The sequence below is a fragment of the Eptesicus fuscus genome, chromosome 5 (assembly GCF_027574615.1).
Source record: "Eptesicus fuscus isolate TK198812 chromosome 5, DD_ASM_mEF_20220401, whole genome shotgun sequence".
Taxonomy (NCBI): domain Eukaryota; kingdom Metazoa; phylum Chordata; class Mammalia; order Chiroptera; family Vespertilionidae; genus Eptesicus; species Eptesicus fuscus.
The window spans coordinates 40813728-40835986 of record NC_072477.1 but is presented as its reverse complement, the minus strand read 5'-3'; the positions used below and the strand labels follow the sequence as shown (position 1 = coordinate 40835986).

Sequence of the window (22259 nt, the reverse complement as noted above, 5' to 3'; positions counted from 1 at the left end):
ACATAGCTCTGCACCACTGCAGGGCCTGCACAGCTCGCCCACACTGCCTCACCTGCTCCGCACAGCCCTGCCCGGCCCCGAACAGCCTTTGGCCTGGGGCTTGGGCCAAACCCTGGGAGCTTCCTGATGGCTCTCACCTCACATCTCACTTTCCAGTCCAGCCCACCAGGACCCACAGCAAGCTAACCTATCAGTTGGAGCGTCTGCCTCCAGGTGGTCAGTGAACATCATAGCGACTGGTTGAGTGGTCAAACTCCCAGCGGAACTCCGGTCAAGGGGACAATTTGCATACTAGGCTTTTATTATATAGGATATATGATTAATCCACCACCTTTACTATATATTTACCTCTACCAGTGAGATTTATACTCATACGTTTTCTTGTTACTAATGCCCTTTATTCTCAGCTTAAAGAAGTTAAGATTTCTTGTAAGGCCATTTTACTTTTTAAATGTTGTTATTGATTTTAGAGAGAGGGTGAGGAATAGAAACATTGATGAGAGAGAAAAATCTATCTGCTGCCTCCTGCATGCCCTCTACTGGGGATGGAGCCTGTAACCAGGCATGTGCCCTGTCTGGGAATTGAACTGCTGACCTCCTGGCTCATGTGTTGATGCTCAACCACTGAGCTACATTAGCCAGGCATAAGGCTAGTTTAGGGATAATGAATTCCTTTAGCTTTTGCTTGTCTGGAAAACTATCCTTCAATTCTGAATGATAACATTGCTGGTAGAGTATTCTTGGTTGGAAGCTTTTCTTTTTTCTTTTCTAGCACTTTGAATATATTGTGCCAGTCCTGGCCTGCAGTTTCTTCTGAAAAATCTGCTCATTGTCCTCTATGGCTTCCCTTGTACCAACAAGATGTTTTCCTCTTGCTGCTTTTAGGTTCTTAAAAAATTTTTTTTTTGATTTTAGAGAAAGAAAAACATTTATTTTTCCATTTTATTTATGCATTCATTGATTCTTTTATGTTCCCTGACTGGGGATCAAACCCACAACTCTGGTGCTTTGGATCCAACCAACTGAGCTATCCAAACAGGGTTCTCCTACTCATCTTGAAGTGGCCCTTTTACCATTTACTGTGAAGGAGCTTCCAATTAGTTTTCAGGTCTTTTTCAGAAGGAATTGTTTCATATGTAGTTATAGAGTGGGTGGGTGTGACAGATGAGTTCCGGATCTTCTTTTTAAAAATTTTTATTATTGATTTCAGAGAGAGCAAGGGAGAGGGAGAGGGAGATAGAAAAATCAATGATGAGAATCACTGCGTGGATGGCCCCTCACTGGGGATTGAGCCTGAAACCCAGGCATCGAATCAGGAATTGAACCATGACCTCCCTGGTTCATAAGTAGATGCTCAATCACTGAGCCATGCTAGCTGGGCAAGTCAGGATTTTAGAAGTAAATTATGAACCAAAAGAGTGACAGAGACCCAAACTGACCAGTGTGAGTTATCAATTTTGTGACAGAAATGGAGTAGTGCCTTCAATCACATACGAATCATTTGGGGATCTTTATAAAATGCATAATCTGTTTATTAGGTCTGGAGAAGAGACTCAGATTCTGCATTTGCAGAATTTTTAATGCAATATTTTCATGTTTTCACTCTAAATACCAATGATAAGTACACTGAAACTGTAAAAGTTCAGGGTGTATAAAAAACAAAAGCCATGTTTAAAAATTATTTATTTACATTTTTAAGCTCACATTAAAAATGTTCTAAGATAGAATGGCTAAGATGAAATATACAAGGTTGATATACACATTAACCATTATCTGAGAAGAATCCTAGAGATGGCTTTAGATGAACTCAGGTTTCCTTCACAAAACCAATGTTCCTTAAATCATGCTGTGATGTCTTCCCATAAGAATAAATTTAACTTATCTCTCAGGAAAACTGAGAAACAAAAAACTAACTTGGATTTATTATTAAACAGCTATACATATGCCATAAAACCAAAACAACTGTATGAGGCTGAGATATTCAAATAGGTCCAAACATGATATAATGAATAAGTTTTAAATATGGAATGCTTTGGTTATTAGACCTTGACTTGGTTTTTGGTTTACTTGTATAATTATATCATTCCAATAGTCATTCCAGGTAACCCGTTCAAAACCAGACTTGCTTAATACTATTTATTGCAAAGCACTGAACCTTCCCTTGATGGGAATACCTTTAATGCTGACAGTAGCAACACCTTTCTTTTTCCTTCACTCAGAAAGAAAGATATCACAAAAAATAAATTCATCCCGACATGTTAAAATATGCTATAAAGTCTTATTCTTTAAAAAAAAGTTCCTCATTAATAATACATGCCCTGGGTATTGGTACATTATTAAAATACTAGACCTGTAATGGCGTGTCCGATACCTTTAAAGCGTATGACTTGGTGATCTATTTATGTAAAATATGCTTAAGATGAAATATATAAGCAATGCATTTGATGCTTCTGGGGAGGATTTGCATTTAAAACAGTTTTTAAAATCTGAGTTTATTAAGAATTTTAGAAAAATAAAATACTGTGGTGGTGCTACCCTTCCTTCTCCTTCTACTTTTCTTCCTTCACAAATTTGAGCTTAAGAGCTCGGGCTTCTAAAAAGCAGAAGAGTGTGAAACAGAACACAGGTTTTATTACCCTCTTTTTAGTGCAATGTGATATTATCACAAAGGCAAACTTGAGTCTCTTTCCTTGAAATGAAGAGCCCATCATCTAGAACTTAATTTAAATAACTTCTTAGGAAGTCAAGAAAAAGTGCTTTTAACAAACAAGCAGCTATAAATGTCTATAAAATAATATATAACTTGCGATTTTAAAGAGTGCTATTATAAAGTTTAAAAGCAAAATCTAAACATTTTAAGAGTTTAATCTCCTTAAAGGGTCTTTTAAAAAGCTGTAAGTTATACTATAAATTGCCAGTTAAATTCCAATTTTAATCTACTTTACAAAAATAAACTGCTGCACAAATGTATCAATTAAGGTAGCTATATATTTCTCATGTTGTTCTTTTTTTTCCCAATCTCAAAAAGTGCAGTAAAGAAAGAAATTAAGCACCTAGATGTTGGTTAAATAAACTTTCATTGGAGCAGCATTTTGATTTTGGATAAAGGGATCTTAAATGTAGTCTAAAACTTTCCAGAAAGTCACATTCACATTCATTGTAAAGCATTTTATATACATATAAATACAGATTTATAAGAAATAAACAAATTAACCTACACTTTTCATAATGTAAAAATTAAAATACAACAGGTGATCGCATGCTATGTCAACTATTTGAGAAATATGCTTGGTGTTCATTTCTGACGGCAATAACTTTGAGTAACTTGAAGCATATCACATAAGCATACCACAGATACTTAGTTTATTTATGACCTAAGCCTAGGCCAGTGGTTGGCAAACTGTGGCTCGCGAGCCACATGCAGCTCTTTGGCCTCTTGAGTGTGGCTCTTCCACAAAATACCACGGCCTGGGTGAGTCTATTTTGAAGAAGTGGCGTTAGAAGAAGTTTAAGTTTAAAAAATTTGGCTCTCAAAAGAAATTTCAATTGTTGTACTGTTGATATTTGGCTCTGTTGACTAATGAGTTTGCCGACCACTGGGCCCTAGGCCTAACCACAGTTTTAAAAGTGAAAAAGATTCTCTGTTAAATCCAATGCGGTAAAAGTAGTTGCATTTACTAGTAATATTTGCCCTGGAAAAAAAAGATGAGGGAAGGCAGATATCAGATACTTTAAGGTATAATTATAGGGAAGGATTAAAATTATTTGTCCAGGAGGAAATCAGGATTTTCTTATAAAAGCTGTCTAAAAATGAAAAGGTTTGCTTCATGAGTGGGAACTCCCTTGCCTTGTCAGGACTCTTGTAGCGAGGACTCCTGTGTTGGCAGGTGGGACTAATAGTAGGTGGTTAGGCCTGGAGGAACTCTGAAGTTTCTTGAAGCAAATTGTTGTGTTGTGATTGAGTTTCTAACATATGACTTCTGAGGCTTCATCTTTTTTTCCTGCCCATAAAGCAGTGTCTGCTTTTGCTGTTATACCTCTTGTAAATCAATGGGTTTGGCCTTCCTGGGATACATCTAAGTGAATATTTCTTATCTAATTGCTCTCCCACAAAAACAAATAGGTGATTGTGATGAGCATTTGTTAGTGTTCTACAGCTAATAAAGTCTTCCACCAACTGCTGGCTGATGTCGGCTACAACATAGCTTTTACTTGGGGGGCAAAAAGCTATCCAGTCTACAATGTTTACTGTTCTACAAAGTTCTGGTCTTGAGGCTGAGTGGGAAATCCTATTTGGCACCTCTTTACCTCAGATGGTATGCCAATGCTTATCACAGTAAGAAATTCTTATCAGATTTGAGGTGTAGAGGAGTAGGAAGTGTGGAAATATTGAACTATTTAAACAAATAAGCAAATAATAACTATTCTATAAATTAAAACCAAGGCCTTCCCTCCCCCCCCCCCCCAGAAGGTTATATTCACTAAAAGTATAGAAATAAAAATCCCACTATGGCTCTTAATATAAGACAAATAAATATGTTCACATGCTTTATACATTTTAAATTCCTAAAGAGGCCCTATGTTATTTCAGAAAGACAGTTTAAAGTATTATTCCCTGAGTTCTTGAGGAAACCCCATATGTAATCTCATGAATTCCAAGACTTTGGAGAGACTGAAACCCACATGGTGTGCTTATCTTTCTTCTAAGTAGCTGTTCTCCAAAGTGATTTGTCCAGTGCCTTCCCTGTAGTTCAAATGCTTTAAGGATGTGGCCTTATCCATTTTTTTTTTTTTCTTTTTTGGGAGACAAGCTCCCAAATGAAGCTTACAAGGGAAAAAAAAGACTGTTTAAAGAAAGTAAAGTTTTAACATTAGTTAACAGTGCAGTTGGGTAAAACAGTTTTATATCTATAATACAGCAAGAGTGATAATACTGTCATAGGGGGTAGAAGGTAGAGCTCTATGGACTCTGGCTATTTTGACCTCAGTGGTAATTGAGCCCAGTTTCTGTTATCAAGCAGAAAGTCTACCAATTAATTCAAAGAATGAAACTATTAGAAACAGAATGACTTTCCCATATTTAAATATTAAGAAGGCATATATTTGGCTTCAAATAAAGATCAAAACAACAAAATTAATTAGATCTCAAACTTAAAAATATCTGGGATTTAATAATTATTTTAAAAAAATCATTAAAAACTGGGGTTTTAAGGTTCTTAAATTGCTGTTAATATCTACCTTCTTGGTGGCTACTAAAATATTTAAAAATTCAAGACTTGAGAACACTTCAAACAGTGAAATATGTGAATATTTGCTTGCAACTCCCATTAAAGTCTGTTTTGAAAAACTCATTACTATGAATGGAAACTCCAATTTTGTTGCTGGCAGTTTTAGGTTAGGCTTAACTTGAAGCCATGAAAGGTTTCTTATCTTAAAAAGAAAAAGAAAAAAGGTTGAGAACCCACTGAAATGTTCCATCCATTTCAGTAAAGTGCACAAACATGAGTGTATCCTTTGGCTTTGCTATGACCTCAAGGGAGGGGTAGAAGTCAATGGTGCTGGTGTCAGATTCCTGACTATGTTACTGAGGCTAGCAATCTTCTCTTCTAAGAGGTAATTTTTCTTCTCGGCTGTTTTTTGTCGCTGTTCAGTCATTTCCAGAGCTTTCAACAACTGGGCATTTTCAACATACAAATCCTTCACCATTGCATCTGCTTTAGTGTTCTTGCAGAGCTAGAAACAGAACCAGAAACATCTTGACTCCATTTCTGTAATTCTTTTAAAGTCTGACATAAGCACAGTTGTTTATAAAGGCAAATGGCTCCTATCAATTATTTTCTTTTATTTTACAATACAGCTTTAATATCAGATTGGCATTAGAGGTACAAGTGGAGCAAATCCACTTATTCCAGGCTGTTACTTTGCATAATATGTTTATAGAAGTCGCTAATAAAAAGAACAAATTGATATTTGAGGGTTAAAAAATGAAAGTGTTTTCTATCTAAATAAATTGGGTATTATTTATTCTCTAAAATATTATAATTTATAACTTAAAATTTCTGAGTTTTAGGGTGTGACTGTGTTTAACTCTGTTCTTAACAGTAGATGCTTGAGCTTCCCATTCATAACTACAACCTACTGATTATTTTAAAATGTGGCTCATGTGTTATAACAAAGAGATAAGATTTTCCTTAATTCTTCCTCTCTTGCATAGAGCCTTGTCCACAAGATATATTCTAATAATTATAGTTAGAACATATAGTCTAGGTTAGGGTGGAAAACTTGTCAGCAGCCTTCGGATCATTTTATTATTGCTTCTGTTAATATTTTCTAATCCCTCTTCCCTCATTATACCTTTAACTCCTCATTTACACCCAATTTCAAACAGGACATCTAAAAGTATAAAGGCTGAAGGGGTCTAAAGAGTGGCTAATTAATTTATTAGCATTTCATAGGGTAAGGATGAAACCCAGAAGCTAGATGACTGGTGAGTGTAACATACTACTAACCTACTCTCTATTGAACTGTTCTAATACAATTTTTTCCCTCCCTCCCTTCAATTAAAAGACACGTTGATTATCATCTAAAGAATGAAATTCAAACTCCATGGCTCAGCATGTAAGGCCCTCTACTGCCAACTCCTCCCTGTCTCTCTGGTTTCTTCTCCTTCTTCTCCCTGGACAATGTTATGCCAAACTATTAATGCCAAAGTGTTTGCAGATGTCCACACCCCGTATGTTGTCATAACTCCATGATGTTTCCATAGCATAAAATGCCCTTCCCACATTTCTTCACCTGTTAAAATCTTACTCAACCCACAATACTAGATTTGAGGTCTTTAGGAAACTTTCTTTAAACTCCCTGGGTTGCATCAAGTATTCCTTCTATGTTCCCCTCTACTGAAAATAGAGTGGACACCGTTTTCTTTATTTTTGATACTACTGGCCATATGCTCAGTACTTTGTAGGTGAACTACACTACCTGTGGGCAGAGATACTGTTTTGTTCACTTCTGTACCCCTAGTGCTCAGAACAGTACCTGGCACATAGTAACTATGTATTGAATAAATTAATGATTAAAGGATTGAATCAATAAATCGTTATTTTACAGGACGTTTTCTTTTCATTCTGTGTATTAAGATAAAGGACAAGGGAAAGCTCCTGTCTACCTCTGCATTAAGACCCTGTCTTGGATTATTCTTCCTAATTTTATGTATCTAGAAAACAATGGTGGACAACTTTCTCCTGCCTAACCAACATTTTTTTTGGTTAACCCCTACCAGTTCATCTCAAACTTTTTAAAAACCTAGTCCTTGTTGCATGTCTCTTCAGTGGATGCACATGTAATTTCTAAACACAGAGGCCATACCTGCCACCAGAAGGTGAAAAGGTTCAGGCTGCTTGGTGATCTTGGAGTTCAGGGTCTGCATTCTAATTCAAAGCATAGCCTTTTGAGTCTGGTTATAACAATAAGGTATTTTATGAGGTTGTCATGGCTGTTACAAACAGGAAAGCTAAAGTTCTATATATTATCCTCCAATTTTTTAACAATATAAATTTTCTGTTTATTTAAGTAGGAATATTTCCTGTCTTGAGTAAAAAAAAAAAAATCTGTGAGTCACTGTTAGCAAATACACATTTTAAAAATTGTGGACAAACATATGCCTTAAAAGAGCTTCAGAAAAAAGTAATGTAGAATACAGAATTCATATTTTTGAAGGGGTATGGGAATGTGAGTCCTAAATTCTTATATACATTCATAGTAGGATTTGCCTTTATTAGACAACAGTTAAGTTAATGGCAATAAAGGAATGTAAAACGGGAGTTAAAAGTGGAATGTAAGGTGGGCGGGTAGAGATGACCTGGGAGGCTCACTTGTTCTTTGAGCTGATTCACTTTCTCCTGAAGAAGCCTTTTCACCAATTTCAATTTCTGTTCAACTTCCATCATTCGTTCCTCCATGGCAGTTACCATTTGTTCCTGGTTTTCCTGAAGGGGGAAAAATGTATTTTCATTTGAAAATCATGCCACACTGAAATGAAAACACTAGTAGTTTATTTTCCCCATAAGATGTCTAGAGAAAGGAGTGCAACTGTTTGCCTCTGTAACAGGAAGGGTGGATTTCTTATGAAATGGGAGTTCTGAACACTGCATGGGTTGTACATGTTAGGAAACTAATCCTATCAGAGAAAGAATCAAAGATAAAAAAAAGAATCTTACCTGTGTTACCATCTTCCCCTGAGATAAAGCAAAATTCTTAAGACCCATAATTTAATACCTGTGTGCACTTTTTGTAAAATAGGTATCTAAAGTAAATTAAAAGATGGATATTAACCTTCCATCTGTGATTTGGGTCTTTGCAATACTGTGGGCCTCTTAACAACAAAACAAAAACTGAGTGTATTCAGGGTTGTCTAACATCTCCAATCAGCTTGCAATATGCATGTCTGTTTTTCCTTTGAAATGGCCGATTACTGGGGAGGTGTTAGTGATAATCAGCCTCTTCCCAGTTATTCTCCTCATCTGTTTCCAGTTTGACTTGTCAATGTGAGGCAAACATCTGGATTGGAGGATGGGTTTATCATCGGAACAGATTGAAAATTAAGAATCTTCTCCCCACAAACAACTCCTAGATAAAATAGGGCAGCAAAAGAGCTCTGGTTTCTCCTCTCCTCACGCAACAGTGACAGATCAAGGAATATGTGGGCTCTGGAGAGAGATTTAGAGTACAATTGACTGTCCCTCCCCACAGTCCTCCAAAATGTTCACATAAGGAGTTTCAGATTTTAAAAGGTTCTTCAAATGTTAAGCAGGTGTTAGTGGCTGATGGCATAACCAGCCTTTAAAAATAGTCTCAAAAAGGCATCCTTTAAAAAGCACGCAGAATGACCAAACATGAGTTGAAAGCCAACATTTGTTTGGTTATTAATTAAGAGCATTTCTTCAAATGTAAGAGGAACAACGAAACTATGAGATTGACTTGAAGATAAAAATCATAGTAGGCAAAAGCATGATGTAGAAAGTAAATTTCAAGAAATCGGACTTTGAGAGCATCCAGCTTTTAAAAAAATCCTATATTTTAAGACATAATAGCTTTTTAAAATTCAAACTAAAAATAGAAAGTGCCTGATTTCCACTTGCCTTCAAAAATGCTAAACTAAACAAACATAAAACAACAGTTAATTAATTCAAAGAACGTGAAGTATGGGCAAAAGAATGGGAAAGAGGAAAAACAAAGGCAGTCATATTTAAAATTTATTTTATTGTTTCATCAAAATTTTCCTTTTTCCTGTCAGAAAAGTACTGTACATCTTATACAAAACAGTATAAATAAACCCTGATTTTCTTCAAATTCCATATATAAAAGTAGTACCTTTTATTAAAAATAGTTACAACATATGGAATGAGAAAATATATAGAACACATCCTTTCAAAAGAACCTCAAATCCACTCTTTAAATGGTATAAATGATTTGTAACAAGCTGAAATTTGTGAATTTGATTCACAAAATTTGTCATTTCTACACAAATAAGAGACAGAATACTGCAAAGGCATAATAATTAATAATAATAATAATAATAATAATAATAATTTAAAAGAGCACTTGATTCCAAAACATTCCTCAGCTTATGTCTCTGTGTTGTGTGGTATGTGTGGTGTGTGGGTGTGTGCATTTGAATATCTGCCATGGTAAGAAATGCCATCAATAGCAGCCCAGTTTTCACAGGTGCCCAATCCTTCTGTAGGAATCTGCATGCACTGCTCGCTGCTCCGGTAGCAAGGCCTAGAGAAAGAAGGCAAGTGGTACACTTCACCCTGATGTCCAGGATATGTTTTTTTGGGGGGAGTCTAAATTCACACATTTATAATGCAAACAATTTTTAAAAGCACACACATTAACATCACATAATGCAAGCAAAGCAACACAAAGAGAGAAGAAATCACATCACTCCATGCACCAGAGTCAACATGCAGATTCTAATAATATTCTTAAAATTAGTGTCAGCTCAGTTACAGCAACAGGAGAACCAGTAGTGGCATTCTAGTGAGAGCAATAAGCAGTCCACCCTGACGTCTGACTGGAGAGATTTTTTTTAAAGTATAAAAATCGTAACCTTTTCTGTCTACCTAATTCTGAAGTAATTGGAGTAATGGGATATTTATTTTTAAACCTTGGTGGGAAGAGCATGCGTTGGAAATGCTGTGTTTGAGAAAGCAGTGAGTAGAGTCTCAGCCTAATCATTGATTTAAAATGTCCAGTAAATTTGAGGTCTAGGTTTTATAATTTAACTCTGTAATGAAGAGTTAAAGCATCTAATACCTCACCATCACAATTTTTATTCAAGAATTTAATTTTAATATTTAATTGAAGTGGAATGTAGTAAGCTTATAAAGACATGGATTTTAAAGCACAAAAGAAAAAAATTTGTTACGGTTTTGTTGGCAAGACTAGATGACAGAAGTACATCATGACAAAGCATAGATATATATTAGGAGAGGAAAAGACAACTGCTCTAATGTTTAATTATAGTGTTAATGTGACTTTGCAAAGCCACTTTGAGGGGATTACAGAAAAAGAGTTGGGAAACTCCTTATCAAATGTTAACTGAGAAGCAAAGTATTTGAAAATAGAAAAGCATCCAAACCAGAAAGAATAATTTAGAATTCTATAAACTGAGTATTTTAAATTTTATTTCTAGTTCTGAGTAAACTAAATGTGCAAGACCAAACAGTGAAGAGACTTCTGGAAAGGGGTGATTATGAATGAAGAGAAATAACTATTTGAAAATCTAGGTGATATAAGATGGTGCCTGGTAGTGAGCTGGGATAACGCTAATTGAAAGGGAAGGGGAAGATCTTTTTTATCTTAAACTACATTATATAAAAAATTATTTTTGAAAAACTCTAGGTTAAGTGAACTATGTCATCTAAAGAGTCACTGACTGCACATTCAACTTTGTTAGTTGTGAGAAGTCCCCAGCTGTGAATTCCATGGAATCAGCAGGCTGCACCCCTCTGACCAAGAAAACCCAGGAAGCTTTGTTAGTAATGCGTATCCTAGAGTTGCACTTGAATTCTGTAATCTTTTGGCATCAGGGAAGAATATTAGGTCAATTGTTCACTATGTGCAAGTGATCCTGACACTTCATCAATTACGAATGTGCAAAAGAGACTCAGAACACTTAATTAGCCAGCTGAGAAGCTGAGCACTCAAAAGCAGCACTGAACAAAACAAAACAAAAAAGGCACTGCACTTCAGTGGATTTGTAATACAGGTAAGGTGTAATCTCCAACAGAAGATCTACATTCTTTATCTCCACCTTTCAACTGGCATAACTTCAAGTAAACAGGTAAAATAAAATTAGGTGACCTGAGTTTCTATAAAGGGGAAAAAGCCTCATACCTGTGGTGTGCTGGTTTCAGAGGTTCTGTTTTCAGGTTCCTCCTGCAGGCGCTGGTTTATCCTCTCTGCCTGCAGCAGCTGGTGTTGAAGCTGCAGAAACTGCTCCCTGGGCACCATGGGACAGGCTTGCTGCTGGAGAAGCTGCAGATCCAATGCGTGAGGGGATGGGCTAAGCATCACAGTGGACCTCAGGTGCTGCATCTGGAGGAGAAGGGCAAAGCCCTGGTCAGCGGCAGTGCCTCCAATCACAGAGCTGCCCTGAGAGGTGTTAAGCAGAGAGCAATGGAGCCTGACCCACTGATAACTTGCAAATCAGGATAATGCTTGAGCCCAAGTAAGAAGTAAATGGGAAGAATCATTTTGCTTAGGACAGTGGTCGGCAAACCGCGGCTCGCGAGCCACATGTGGCTCTTTGGCTCCTTGAGTTTTTAGCAAAGGCCAGCTTAGGAGTACCCTAATTAAGTTAATAACAATGTACCAATCGTTGTACTGTTGATATTTGGCTCTGTTGACTAATGAGTTTGCCGACCACTGGCTTAGGAGATAATATGCATAACCCATGGACGAAGATAACAGTATAGTGAAGGCCTGGGGGAGTGGGGTATCAGGTGGAGGGGGGCAATGGGGAAAAAAGGAGCACATATGTAATACTTGCAACAATAAAGATAAATTAAAAAAATAAATCAGGCCTTCTTAAAAGTTTTAAACTTAAAATTGTTCTTCCTCACTCTTGAGTGACTGTAAGGGTATGAGGTACATGATGCCCATAATGTTTGAATCCTACTTCATTTTTTACTTACACTAGAACTTTTTTACTTATCCCTCTTTAAGAAACAACATCCACCACCAGGGTTGGAGTAGACAAAGGGGAGAAAGTGGTTATGCTTTAGGGATTGTCACTTTACTTACCATTCATAAAGATTCTTAAAAGCAAACATTCAATGACCACGTGTTTTTCAAGTTAGCAATATTTTTTTTCAAAGAATCCCGCATCTACAATTATTTTAACCTAGCTTAGCTTGTCAATGTTATACTCTTAAATAGCACAGTGAGACAAGAAATTCTAGGGTATAAGGAGATATCACAGGACATCTGGGAATTGAAGTACATGGAATGGAAGTATTTGTTCAAGATAATGAGGAAATGATATGTGTATCACATGCCAATCAAAGTTGGGGAGAGGGAGAAGGAGCAGAGAATGCACTGCATTTGGCCAGTGAAGCATGCCAGTTCACATCTGTCGACACATTTCAGCAGCACACAGGGCTCGATGGGAGGCATGCGAAAAACATGACTAAGTACTAAGCTCAAGTAGGACCCCCAGGCTTGTGAGAAGGGAAACAGGGCCTCGAAGACACAACGGTAGTGACATGTTATGAAACTTCAGAGCCACTATCCATTTCTTTAAATCTAAATTCCTAAGGTGGGCCATAGATTCAGAAAAGCCACCACTTTACTTTCAGGAATAAAGTAGTATATGGAGAATTATAAATCCCATGATGTTATATCATTGTGATGGTTTTCATCACATGTTTTCAAACACTGAGTTTTAGATACTGAGGAAAACCCTATGTAAATGTAAACAGACATATTCCACAGTTAAAGCAAAATGAAAATGAATATTGGCTCTTACCTGAAGTACTTATTAACTTAGAAATGATTACATGTACAAGGAATTTAATGAGATGTCTCCATGCTATGAAATTCATTGAAAGAGAATGTTCTACCTTCACACACTAGCTCAGGCAGAGAACTGCACCCTTCTCTGCTAGTTCCAACCACAGAGTTCTAGGTACAGGTTAGCCACAGACAAAACAAAAACAAAAGAAAATTACAGGAGTTATAAAGAGAAGAAAAGTATTAGTTACAAAAAGAGAAAGAAGGGTACAAATTTGGTATAGTATATACCTGAATATGTGTGCTCTAGTCAGTAAGAACTTACAAAGGACCAACAGTTACATTTTTCTGATTATAAATTGTACAGATATTAAAAATATTTGGAAGTAGGTGATGATGGCTGTAGAACATCATGAATGTAATTAACACCACTGAATTGTACACTTTAAAATGGTGAAAATGGCAAATTTTATGTATATATTTATCACAAGTTTAAAAATAAACAATATACCAAAAAAAACATTGAATTGTGCACTTTAAATAGGTGAATTGTAATATGTGGATTATAAGTCAATAAAACTACCAAAGAATCCAATTTGTATAGGTCTATACAGAGTTAATAGCGCAGTCTTATTTTCCTAAAGTTTTGTTACAATAGTGTATAAGATGTTCTTTTCAGTGTTCCAATAAAACATTCATGCTTTTTCTTTATTCAGCTCTAGTGCCAAGTATACTTCCTCATCCATTTGTAAATATTTACTATTAGATCAGGGAGAAAAATAATGAGGGAAAATTGCATAGGGCAGCAAATAACAAAACGGGGTTGGGAGGTGAGGGGCTTCTGAGAGCAGGTGGGAGAACTGGCCTGTTGGCAGTGCTGGGAGAGGCTCCAGTATTGATTAAGTATACCCTGTCACTTTTCAACTTGGTATTAGACATGTCAGCCTTAGCTTCAGCTATGTTATTCATTACAGTATATAATTATTTCATCAGAAAAGCATATCTACATCTAAACACAGCCCACAGCTCAAGGTTTTGAACACATTTATTATATGCTGTCAGAGAGAGAAAAAAATGGTTTGGATTTCACTATTTATAGCTCACTAATCTCTCTATTAGTGGATAAAATCAGAGGATATAAAAGTGACAGAAACCTCAGTGGTCACTTAAATGTCAATGTGATATATTTCCCCATATTTCACATTTAAAACCCAAGCATCTATTTCAAGTTACCTTTGCATGTGCCCAGCTTCACAAAATTATGTAAACATCTCTCTCCCTTCCTATAATTCTGGCCTAAAAATACTGGTACTTTTTTAAGAGCACAAAAAAGACATTTCCTACTCATGCCTCTCGACCTTATAGAGATTTTACAGTTCACTAAACATTGGATTAATATTTTCATCTACCTAAAGCAAAGTATCTCAATGAAATTATAACTTATTAAGGAGGACTTGTACCTAACTTGTTTTACAGCCTCTCATTGTTCTCAGTATTCAGAAAGCAATCTAGTAGAATGAAACCCAATGTCCAGCTGACAAGTTTCACAAATCCATCTTTATATTTAACAGCTCTACCTCTCCCAAGTTAGTGCTGAGTTACTAATGTAATGAGCAGTGGCAATACTTGAAAGTTAAACTTCTAAATGCTAATGTTCTCATATTCTCTGCATGGATTTCCTAACTGAAGAGGTTGTTAGAGAGCAATCATATCTATAACACACTGTAATATGGAAGGTATCAGGAAATCATTACAACCATAGCAACGGCGAGAGAGCCATGGGCTTCTTGGATAGTTTTGGACAGAGTCCCTGCTGAGGTCCTTATGTTTTATGATAATCAACATTGTTCGTTCCTCTATAAAACAGTATGAGTTCCTATGACTGTGTATTAAGCTAAAATGTCCATCCAACGTGGTAAGATAGACCAAAGAATTCAGCTTGGTTGGCAACATACTTAGATTTTCACTTTTTCATAAGACGAATTCAATGCTATGCTAGTCTCTTCCAACAAATGGCTCATTCATGGATTAAAATATTCTTCATAGCTAAGGCCATTTGCTTAAAAGCTTACCTCCATTAGCTGCTCATCCAGTTTTACTTGTTTCTTTTTCAGGCCTTCAGTTTCCAAATGAATTGTTTCTAATTCTCGTTCAAGGGAATTCATTTGACTGACCTGTTAAAAAACAAAAAACAAAAATCCCTTTAAAACAAAACAAAACAAAACAAAACAAACCCATCTGAGTTGCTCTACTTTATTTTGACAAGTTTATGCCAGTCAGAAATCTCAGCTCTTGGAAGAAAGCTGAATTCATTCCTTGAAGGAAAGCAAACAGTATAATTCAGTGCATATTACATTTAAGTAGTCTAGTTTTAATCACCACTCCTTATGCAGAGCAGATTCCTTAAGGGAGCTGGCTTTCAAACTTCAATGCCACTCACTGTATAAAATACATTTTACCTTGCAACCCAGAAAATAACCCACACCCACGTGTATGTATACATGCATAATTAGTTATAAGTACATATCACTGAGAAAACTTTCAGAAATAATACTTATCCTACCATGTACTCTGACACTTTGTAGAATAGTTTATTCATAAAAAATGCTGATGTTTCACTAAGTCAATTTTATGATTCTCTACTATGGATCTGCAGTGGAAAAAATACCGTCTTAAGGCAAAGTTTAAAGGTTTAAAACTGGGACTAAATAAAATCTGATTTTTATAACTACTTTCTCAATTTTAAAGACGAAATTTAAAGACTTTAAGAGAATCCATTTCTGGAATTCTCTTTATTATAGGAAGAATCTAATTAGCAAACACTGTGATTCAGAATACTGATAAGTAGAACATATTTGACAATATTCTAAAATGTTGATTTTTGCTTCTATCAAAAGAGATGAAGAGAGTAGTAAGAACTGTTAAAAGAGTGTAATCTCTCAAGGTACAGTTACATTTCTTATGTTAAAACTTATCATTAGACTTTTCCCTTAGTGAGCAGCTGAATGAAACCCACTGTCTATCCTGAAAAGTTTACTTGAATGTACCTAAAATTAAATGGCATTTCAGCTTTAGAGCAGTGTTCTTACTGCCAATGCTCATCATAACTTTCACAAACTTAAAAAAAAAATTATGATTTTTTTTTTAATAGAATCAACCTGCCTTCTTTCCCCCCTCCTTTTTATTGAATTTACTAGAGGCCCAGTGCATGAAATTCGTGCACGGGGGGGGGGGGGGGGGGGTAGGGGGTGTCCCTCAGCCCAGCCTGCACCCTTTCCAATCTGGGACCCCTTGAGGGATGTCCGACCGCCCATTTAGGCCCAATCCCACCGGTCGGTCGGACATTCCTCTCACAATCCAGGACTGCTGGCTCCCAACCGCTTGCCTGCCTCTGCCTGATTGCCCCTAACTACTCCCCTGCCAGCCTGATTGACACCTAACTGCTCTCCAGCCAGTCTGATTGCCCCTAACTGCCCTCCCCTGCTGGCCTGGTCACCCCTGACTGCCCTCCTCTGCTGGCCTGGTCTTCTCCAACTGCTCTCTGCCGGCCTGGTCACCCCCAACTGCCCTCCTCTGCTGGCCTGGTCACCCCTAACTGGTCACAACTGCCCTCCCCTGCAGGCCATCTTGTGGCGGCCATCTTGTGTCCACATGGGGGCGGCCATCTTGTGTCTTGGAGTGATGGTCAATTTGCATATTACTCTTTTATTAGATAGGATTGGGGTGACATTGGTTAACAAAATTATACAAGTTTCAGGTGAAAGTTCTACAACACACTTTTATAACAAAGTAAATGATCATTATTCTCCCCAGATTTTAAACCATATGTTTCAGAAGAGGAAGGTAACAGTGAAAACTCTGAGTTTTAGTTCAGAAAAAGAAAGAAAAAACATGTAACAACAAGAACTCTCAAAGTAACACTAGTCCAGAACTCTTCACTTCATGGAACAAAGAACTGAACTGTGTTACAAAAGTTTAACCACGGTGGAGCCAGCCTCCAAGATGGTCCCCTATGATCACCTCCTTCCTGGTCTTCACACTCTTGCATCATCCCCGCCCATACTCTACCAGGGTTAGTCTGTGCGACCAACAGAATAGAGCAGAACTAGTGGTGTGCATCATTTCTGGGATTAGCTTATAAAAGGTACTACAGATCCTGTGCTGGTGTATTTTGGATCTCTCTCTCATACCACTTACTGCCACGTCCTTAGGAAAGGCCCCGGGTGTGAGGGGCTGAGGCCTCCGGCAATCAGTCAGCAGGAAAGGAAGCCTCCCCCCAACAGTTGTGTGAATGAACCTGGAAGTGGATCCCCAGCTGGTACCTGGACTGCAACCTCATGACACACCCTGAGCCAGGGGCACTCAGCTAAGCTGCTTCTGAATTCCTGACCCTCAGAAACCGTACGACAACAATTGTTTGCTGTTTTGTGATATAGCAACAGATCATACAGACCTTAAAATGTTCCTAATTTTCAGGCTATATTACTAACTTATAAAGGCTTTATAATACTAATAAAGATGACTAGCTGTCTTCTTTATGAAAGCTTAAAGTTAATGGCTCCTTTTCAAACATCAATCAAAAAGAAAAATACCATTTTGACACAATTACAAGAGCACAGACATAAGGGAGGACAAAAATATGCCACTGTAGTCACTTCCTTGGAAGCAGGCAGGGGAAGAAACACACACTTAGGGACACATCACAGTCAGAATGTAGACACGTGGTATAAACGCGTAAAAACTCACCTTCCTATTTGCAGGAGATCTTTCCTTTTGAAACTGTTCACACTCTCTTTTCAAGCTCAACTTCTCCTGCTCTGTGGGCTTCACAGTACCTGATGCATTTACCTGTGTTTGGTGCTTGGGGGGAAGAAGGCTGGATTCCAGTTGACGGACCTAATGAGCAAATGTAAGAGGGAGAGATGCTAAGATGATCACCCAGCCAGGAAAACAAACAACAAATGTAAGGAAAGTTTTTACACAGCACTTGGGTATTCTTGTATTAAAAACACTCTTTTTTTAATTTTATTTTTCATTCAAGTCTGCTAGTTTTCGAATCCTACTTTTTTTTGTGTGTGTATCAAAAGATCCTTTCTAGGTAAATCTAATTTTGGTCTGATTGGCTCTAAAAATTCAACACTGTAAGGAACAGACAGGGAAGGAGGGCACTTCCGGCTCCACCAAACCACTGGGAGGAGAGTCAAGGAAGCAGACATAGTCCCAGCACTTTTGCTCTGCCATGAGCATGACCTTTTAGGAGTGAATGAGGTGACAGTGCCATCCACTCTGCATTGGACTGTTCACTCCTGAAACAATATATTTACATCAACTAGGTTCCATGAGGACAGTGACCTTGTCTGTCTTGTGCAACACCGCAGCTTCAGTGATGGCAGAGTTGTTGGCACACAGTGGGTGTTCTAAATGAAAATCTGTGGCTCGAGGCGATTAAGTAAAGGTTAAACATAGTTGGTTCACTACTTAGCATAAGTAAATAATTTAAACATCAGCTTAATGGTTGGAAGAGATGATCTTTAAGACCAATCTAACAGTGATGGAAGGAGACTTGACTTGGGGTAGTGAACACACAATACACTATACAGATGATGTATTGTACACCTGAAATCTATATAATTTTGTTAACTAATGTCACCCCAATAAATTCAATTAAAATGCATCTGAGATTCTGTGTATGAGATGTTGTGTATGCAGGTGTTCATTCATTTTCACTGCTGAATAGTATTTCATTGTGTGGATGTACCACAGTTTGTTTTCCCATGTACCAGATGAATGGTATTTGGGTTCTTTCCAATTTGGCATGCCAATTAATAAATCTAATTTAGACATTAAAAAAAGACCATTCTAACCTTTAAAGACCATTCTAAACTAGGAAGATTTAAATCTAATTTTTAAAAACCATTCTAACTTGTAAACCTTGAAATAACCTTTCAAAGGGGGAACCTTTTCTCTTACCAGGAGTTAGACCAACAAGATTTGAGCCTTGCCTAGCCGGTCTGGCTCGGTGGATAGAGAGTCGGCCTGCGGACTGAAGGGTCCCAGGTTCGATTCCGGTCAAGGGCATGTACCTTGGTTGCAGGCACATCCCCAGTGGGGGGTGTGCAGGAGGCAGCTGATTGATGTTTCTCTCTTATCGATGTTTCTAACTCTCTATCCCTCTCCCTTCCTTTCTGTAAAAAATCAATAAAATATATTAAAAAAGAAAAAGAAAAAGATTTGAGCCTTGTTTTACCATTTTTGTACTACTAGTCTCCATGTCCAGCCTATTGGAAGAGGAATATATGGTTAACACTTCCATGAGTTTATGTTTTGGATATGAGAATTAAAATCACAGATTTATTTTTAAAAATGTGTTTTTATTAATTTGAGAGAGAGAGAGGAAGGGAGAGGGTGAGAGAAAAACATCCATGAGAGAAACATTGATCTGCTGCCTCCTGCATGCCTCCTACTGGGGATCAAGCCTGCAACCTGGGAATGTGCCCTGATGGGGAATTGAACTGGTAACCTCTGGGAGCACTGGATGATGCTCAACCAATTGAGCCATACTGGCTGGGCTAAAATCACAGATTTTATTACAGAACTGCTTATACAAAATGAAAACTATTGCATAAACATACCAGGATAAAATTAAATGAAAGTAAATGATAAATTACCCATTCTCAAAATAAGTCTGCTGTAACAGAATACTCAAATCCACACCCTAGCACTATTTTAAACATATAAAACATTCATTTTCACTTCAAAGTAAGCATTTTCAGACATATGCCATCATGTGCAACTTACCTTCTCCCGGGAGTGTGTGAGTTCTGCTTTGGTGTTCTGCACCACAGTTTGGAGTCTCTCGTTCTCTTGCCAAAGCAGCTGTTGTTCCTCATTCCTTAGAAGATCCAACTTGTCCCAAGACAGCCGCTGCTGCTGGTTATGGAATCCTGATGGGTGGGTGGCTACTTCTGGAGCCCAGTTCTTAAGAGACAATTGCAGAGTTAAGCCTTAAAAACAAAGCTGATTTCTGTTGTCAGTGTCATGGTTACCTAATAACAATTCTTAGTAGGTACCTTTCAACCTTCACCTTTGTCTTCTAATGGGAGTGAATGTATGTATATATAGATATAAATAAAACAATGTTATTGGTGTTTGAACAAAAAAAGGTTTGTAAACTCAGTTTAAAATGGTCTTTGGCAAAGACCCATCAAGTCTAATAGCAAATGTGATGGTTCGACAAGTCCCAGCTCCATACAGGACACAAGTACATAGAGATTGGTGGCCATACAAACTGCTTCAATCTTAAGAAGTTATGCTTGGAACCCAGATAACTGCTCTTTTGATTAATAAAGGACACCAAAGGGACTCAGAAATGCACTGCTAACTTGAACGCTTTCACAAGCTCAATTCTACTTTCATTTTCACATACGCAATCATATCCTTTTTCAGATTCCAAAGCACATATTGTCCATGTGATTGAGGCCTGAACACAGAAATATACTTTAAGCTACCAAAGCGATTTTTTTGATCCTGAAAAATGCTTTAAAAAACAAAAAAGGTAACACAACTTGATAAGCCTTTTAAGTTAAAACATAAAAAAGAAAAAAAAGGCACCATCTCATTTTGAGAAAAATGTCAGCTCAGAAGTAATTTTTTAAAATGGAAACAACTATTAAGAGAGAAAATAACTGAAGTAATGCCTACTTTTATGGTAGGACAAAATCTCAAAATCTACCTAGGGCTGACATCCATAACATTTTCTTAATTTATTTGTGCATAGATGAAGCAGCATTGTGATATTAAGATGAGACACACTTTCTACAACATCAAAATGTTTTAATTTTACAACAAAATAACTTAGTCATGGTCTTCTTTGTATTTTCACAATACAAAAAGTTAACTTGTCACGATGGTTCTATTTATATAAAGTTCAGAACCAGTGTCCCTAATCTATGGTGCAGAGGGTGGGATAGTGGGTCCCTTGAGGTTATCGACTGCAGGGGACAGACGAGAGCCTGCTGGGAGCTGGGAATGTTCTATATTTTGAACGAGGTGGTGGTTAAACACACATACACACACACACAGATATGTAAAATGTAACATTTTACATATATATGTATATAAATAATCAAGTTATATACTTAAAATGTGTACACTTTACTGTATAAAGTTAGACCTGAATAAAAAAATTACCTTGTCACCAGCATTCTGAAGTTGCTTATGTAAAGACATCACTTCTTGTTTTAAAGCCTCCTTTTCCTGCTGAGTCACTCGGAGATCGGATTTAATCCGGGACATCTGCAGGTTTACATTCTGTAGTGTGTCCTCTAAACTCTGAACCTGCATCATGAGAACAACCTTACACTGTGACCCAAATCCTTGTGGTCTCACCTATAGCACATCCAGGTATGACGAACGAGCTAGGACAAGATAACACCTAGGTCCCTTCTGTTTCTACTTATTATATCCAGTTCTCTACAGTAGCCTGTGGAAACCCAGTATATTATGTATATTTACAGGATGTTAGATTATATTTATGATGATGATGAACTATGCCTGGAGCAGGTATTGCTGATACATTACCAAGTGATATCTTACAGAAGCAATGAGGACCAACTGGCACCACAAAAGCTGGTTTTACCTAATTTTATAGAAACTGTAAGAATTTCTATAAAAACTTTAGCCTGTGGTGTTGGTTTGTAAAGGACCTCTTAGATAAAAATAAGAAGATATACTGGTAGAACCCTAGTCTACCATGCTAACATCTTAATTATTTCAATTAAAAAAGTTAAATTGGTAAAAGGAATGTTGACAGAGATCTTTAAAATAGGGCATGCACCTGCCTTAGAAATTCCATTTCTAAATTTGGAACAAGCAGTCCTTTTTACACATTATTCTCAAGCTTTTATAAATAAGTATCCTCATAATGATAAGATAATCTCATAATAATGAAATCTGAGGGAAATATTCAAATTATTTCACTAAACTATAAGTATGTATCAACTATTAGTCAAACTGAATCATTCCGAGTCCTTTTAGGCCACGTCCATTCTTTCCACTGAGGGTTCTGCTGGAAGATACAGGAAAACACTAACTGTGCATATGAAGCAAGAATTGTCCACACACCTTTTCCTGTGAAGCCGCTAGCTGCAACGTTAAGCTTTCACTCTGCTGTTCCCAAGACTTCTGTTCTTGCTTCATAGTAGCAATTCTGCGCTCTAGAAGACTTGATTTTGCCAACT

At 37.2% G+C, this 22259-nt stretch overlaps 1 protein-coding gene and 1 long non-coding RNA gene across 2 annotated transcripts in view; one reads left to right on the top strand and one right to left on the bottom strand.

The window, feature by feature from the left end:
* Positions 1-21353, top strand: part of LOC129149133 (uncharacterized) — a 38805-nt gene extending 17452 nt beyond the window's left edge. Inside the window, exon 3 of the long non-coding RNA XR_008556099.1 lies at positions 21267-21353. This is a non-coding gene — a long non-coding RNA (uncharacterized LOC129149133). The remainder of the gene's footprint in view (positions 1-21266) is intronic.
* The window catches only part of NIN (ninein), a 97334-nt gene continuing 79917 nt past the window's right edge, over positions 4843-22259 (bottom strand). The window contains exons 25-32 of the mRNA XM_054716079.1: positions 22144-22257; positions 21211-21357; positions 19819-19998; positions 17767-17916; positions 15093-15194; positions 11404-11604; positions 7875-7988; positions 4843-5733 (exon numbers count right to left, since the gene is read on the bottom strand). Coding sequence (XP_054572054.1) covers positions 5524-5733; positions 7875-7988; positions 11404-11604; positions 15093-15194; positions 17767-17916; positions 19819-19998; positions 21211-21357; positions 22144-22257 — 1218 coding nt within the window. The 3' untranslated portion in view covers positions 4843-5523. The remainder of the gene's footprint in view (positions 5734-7874; positions 7989-11403; positions 11605-15092; positions 15195-17766; positions 17917-19818; positions 19999-21210; positions 21358-22143; positions 22258-22259) is intronic.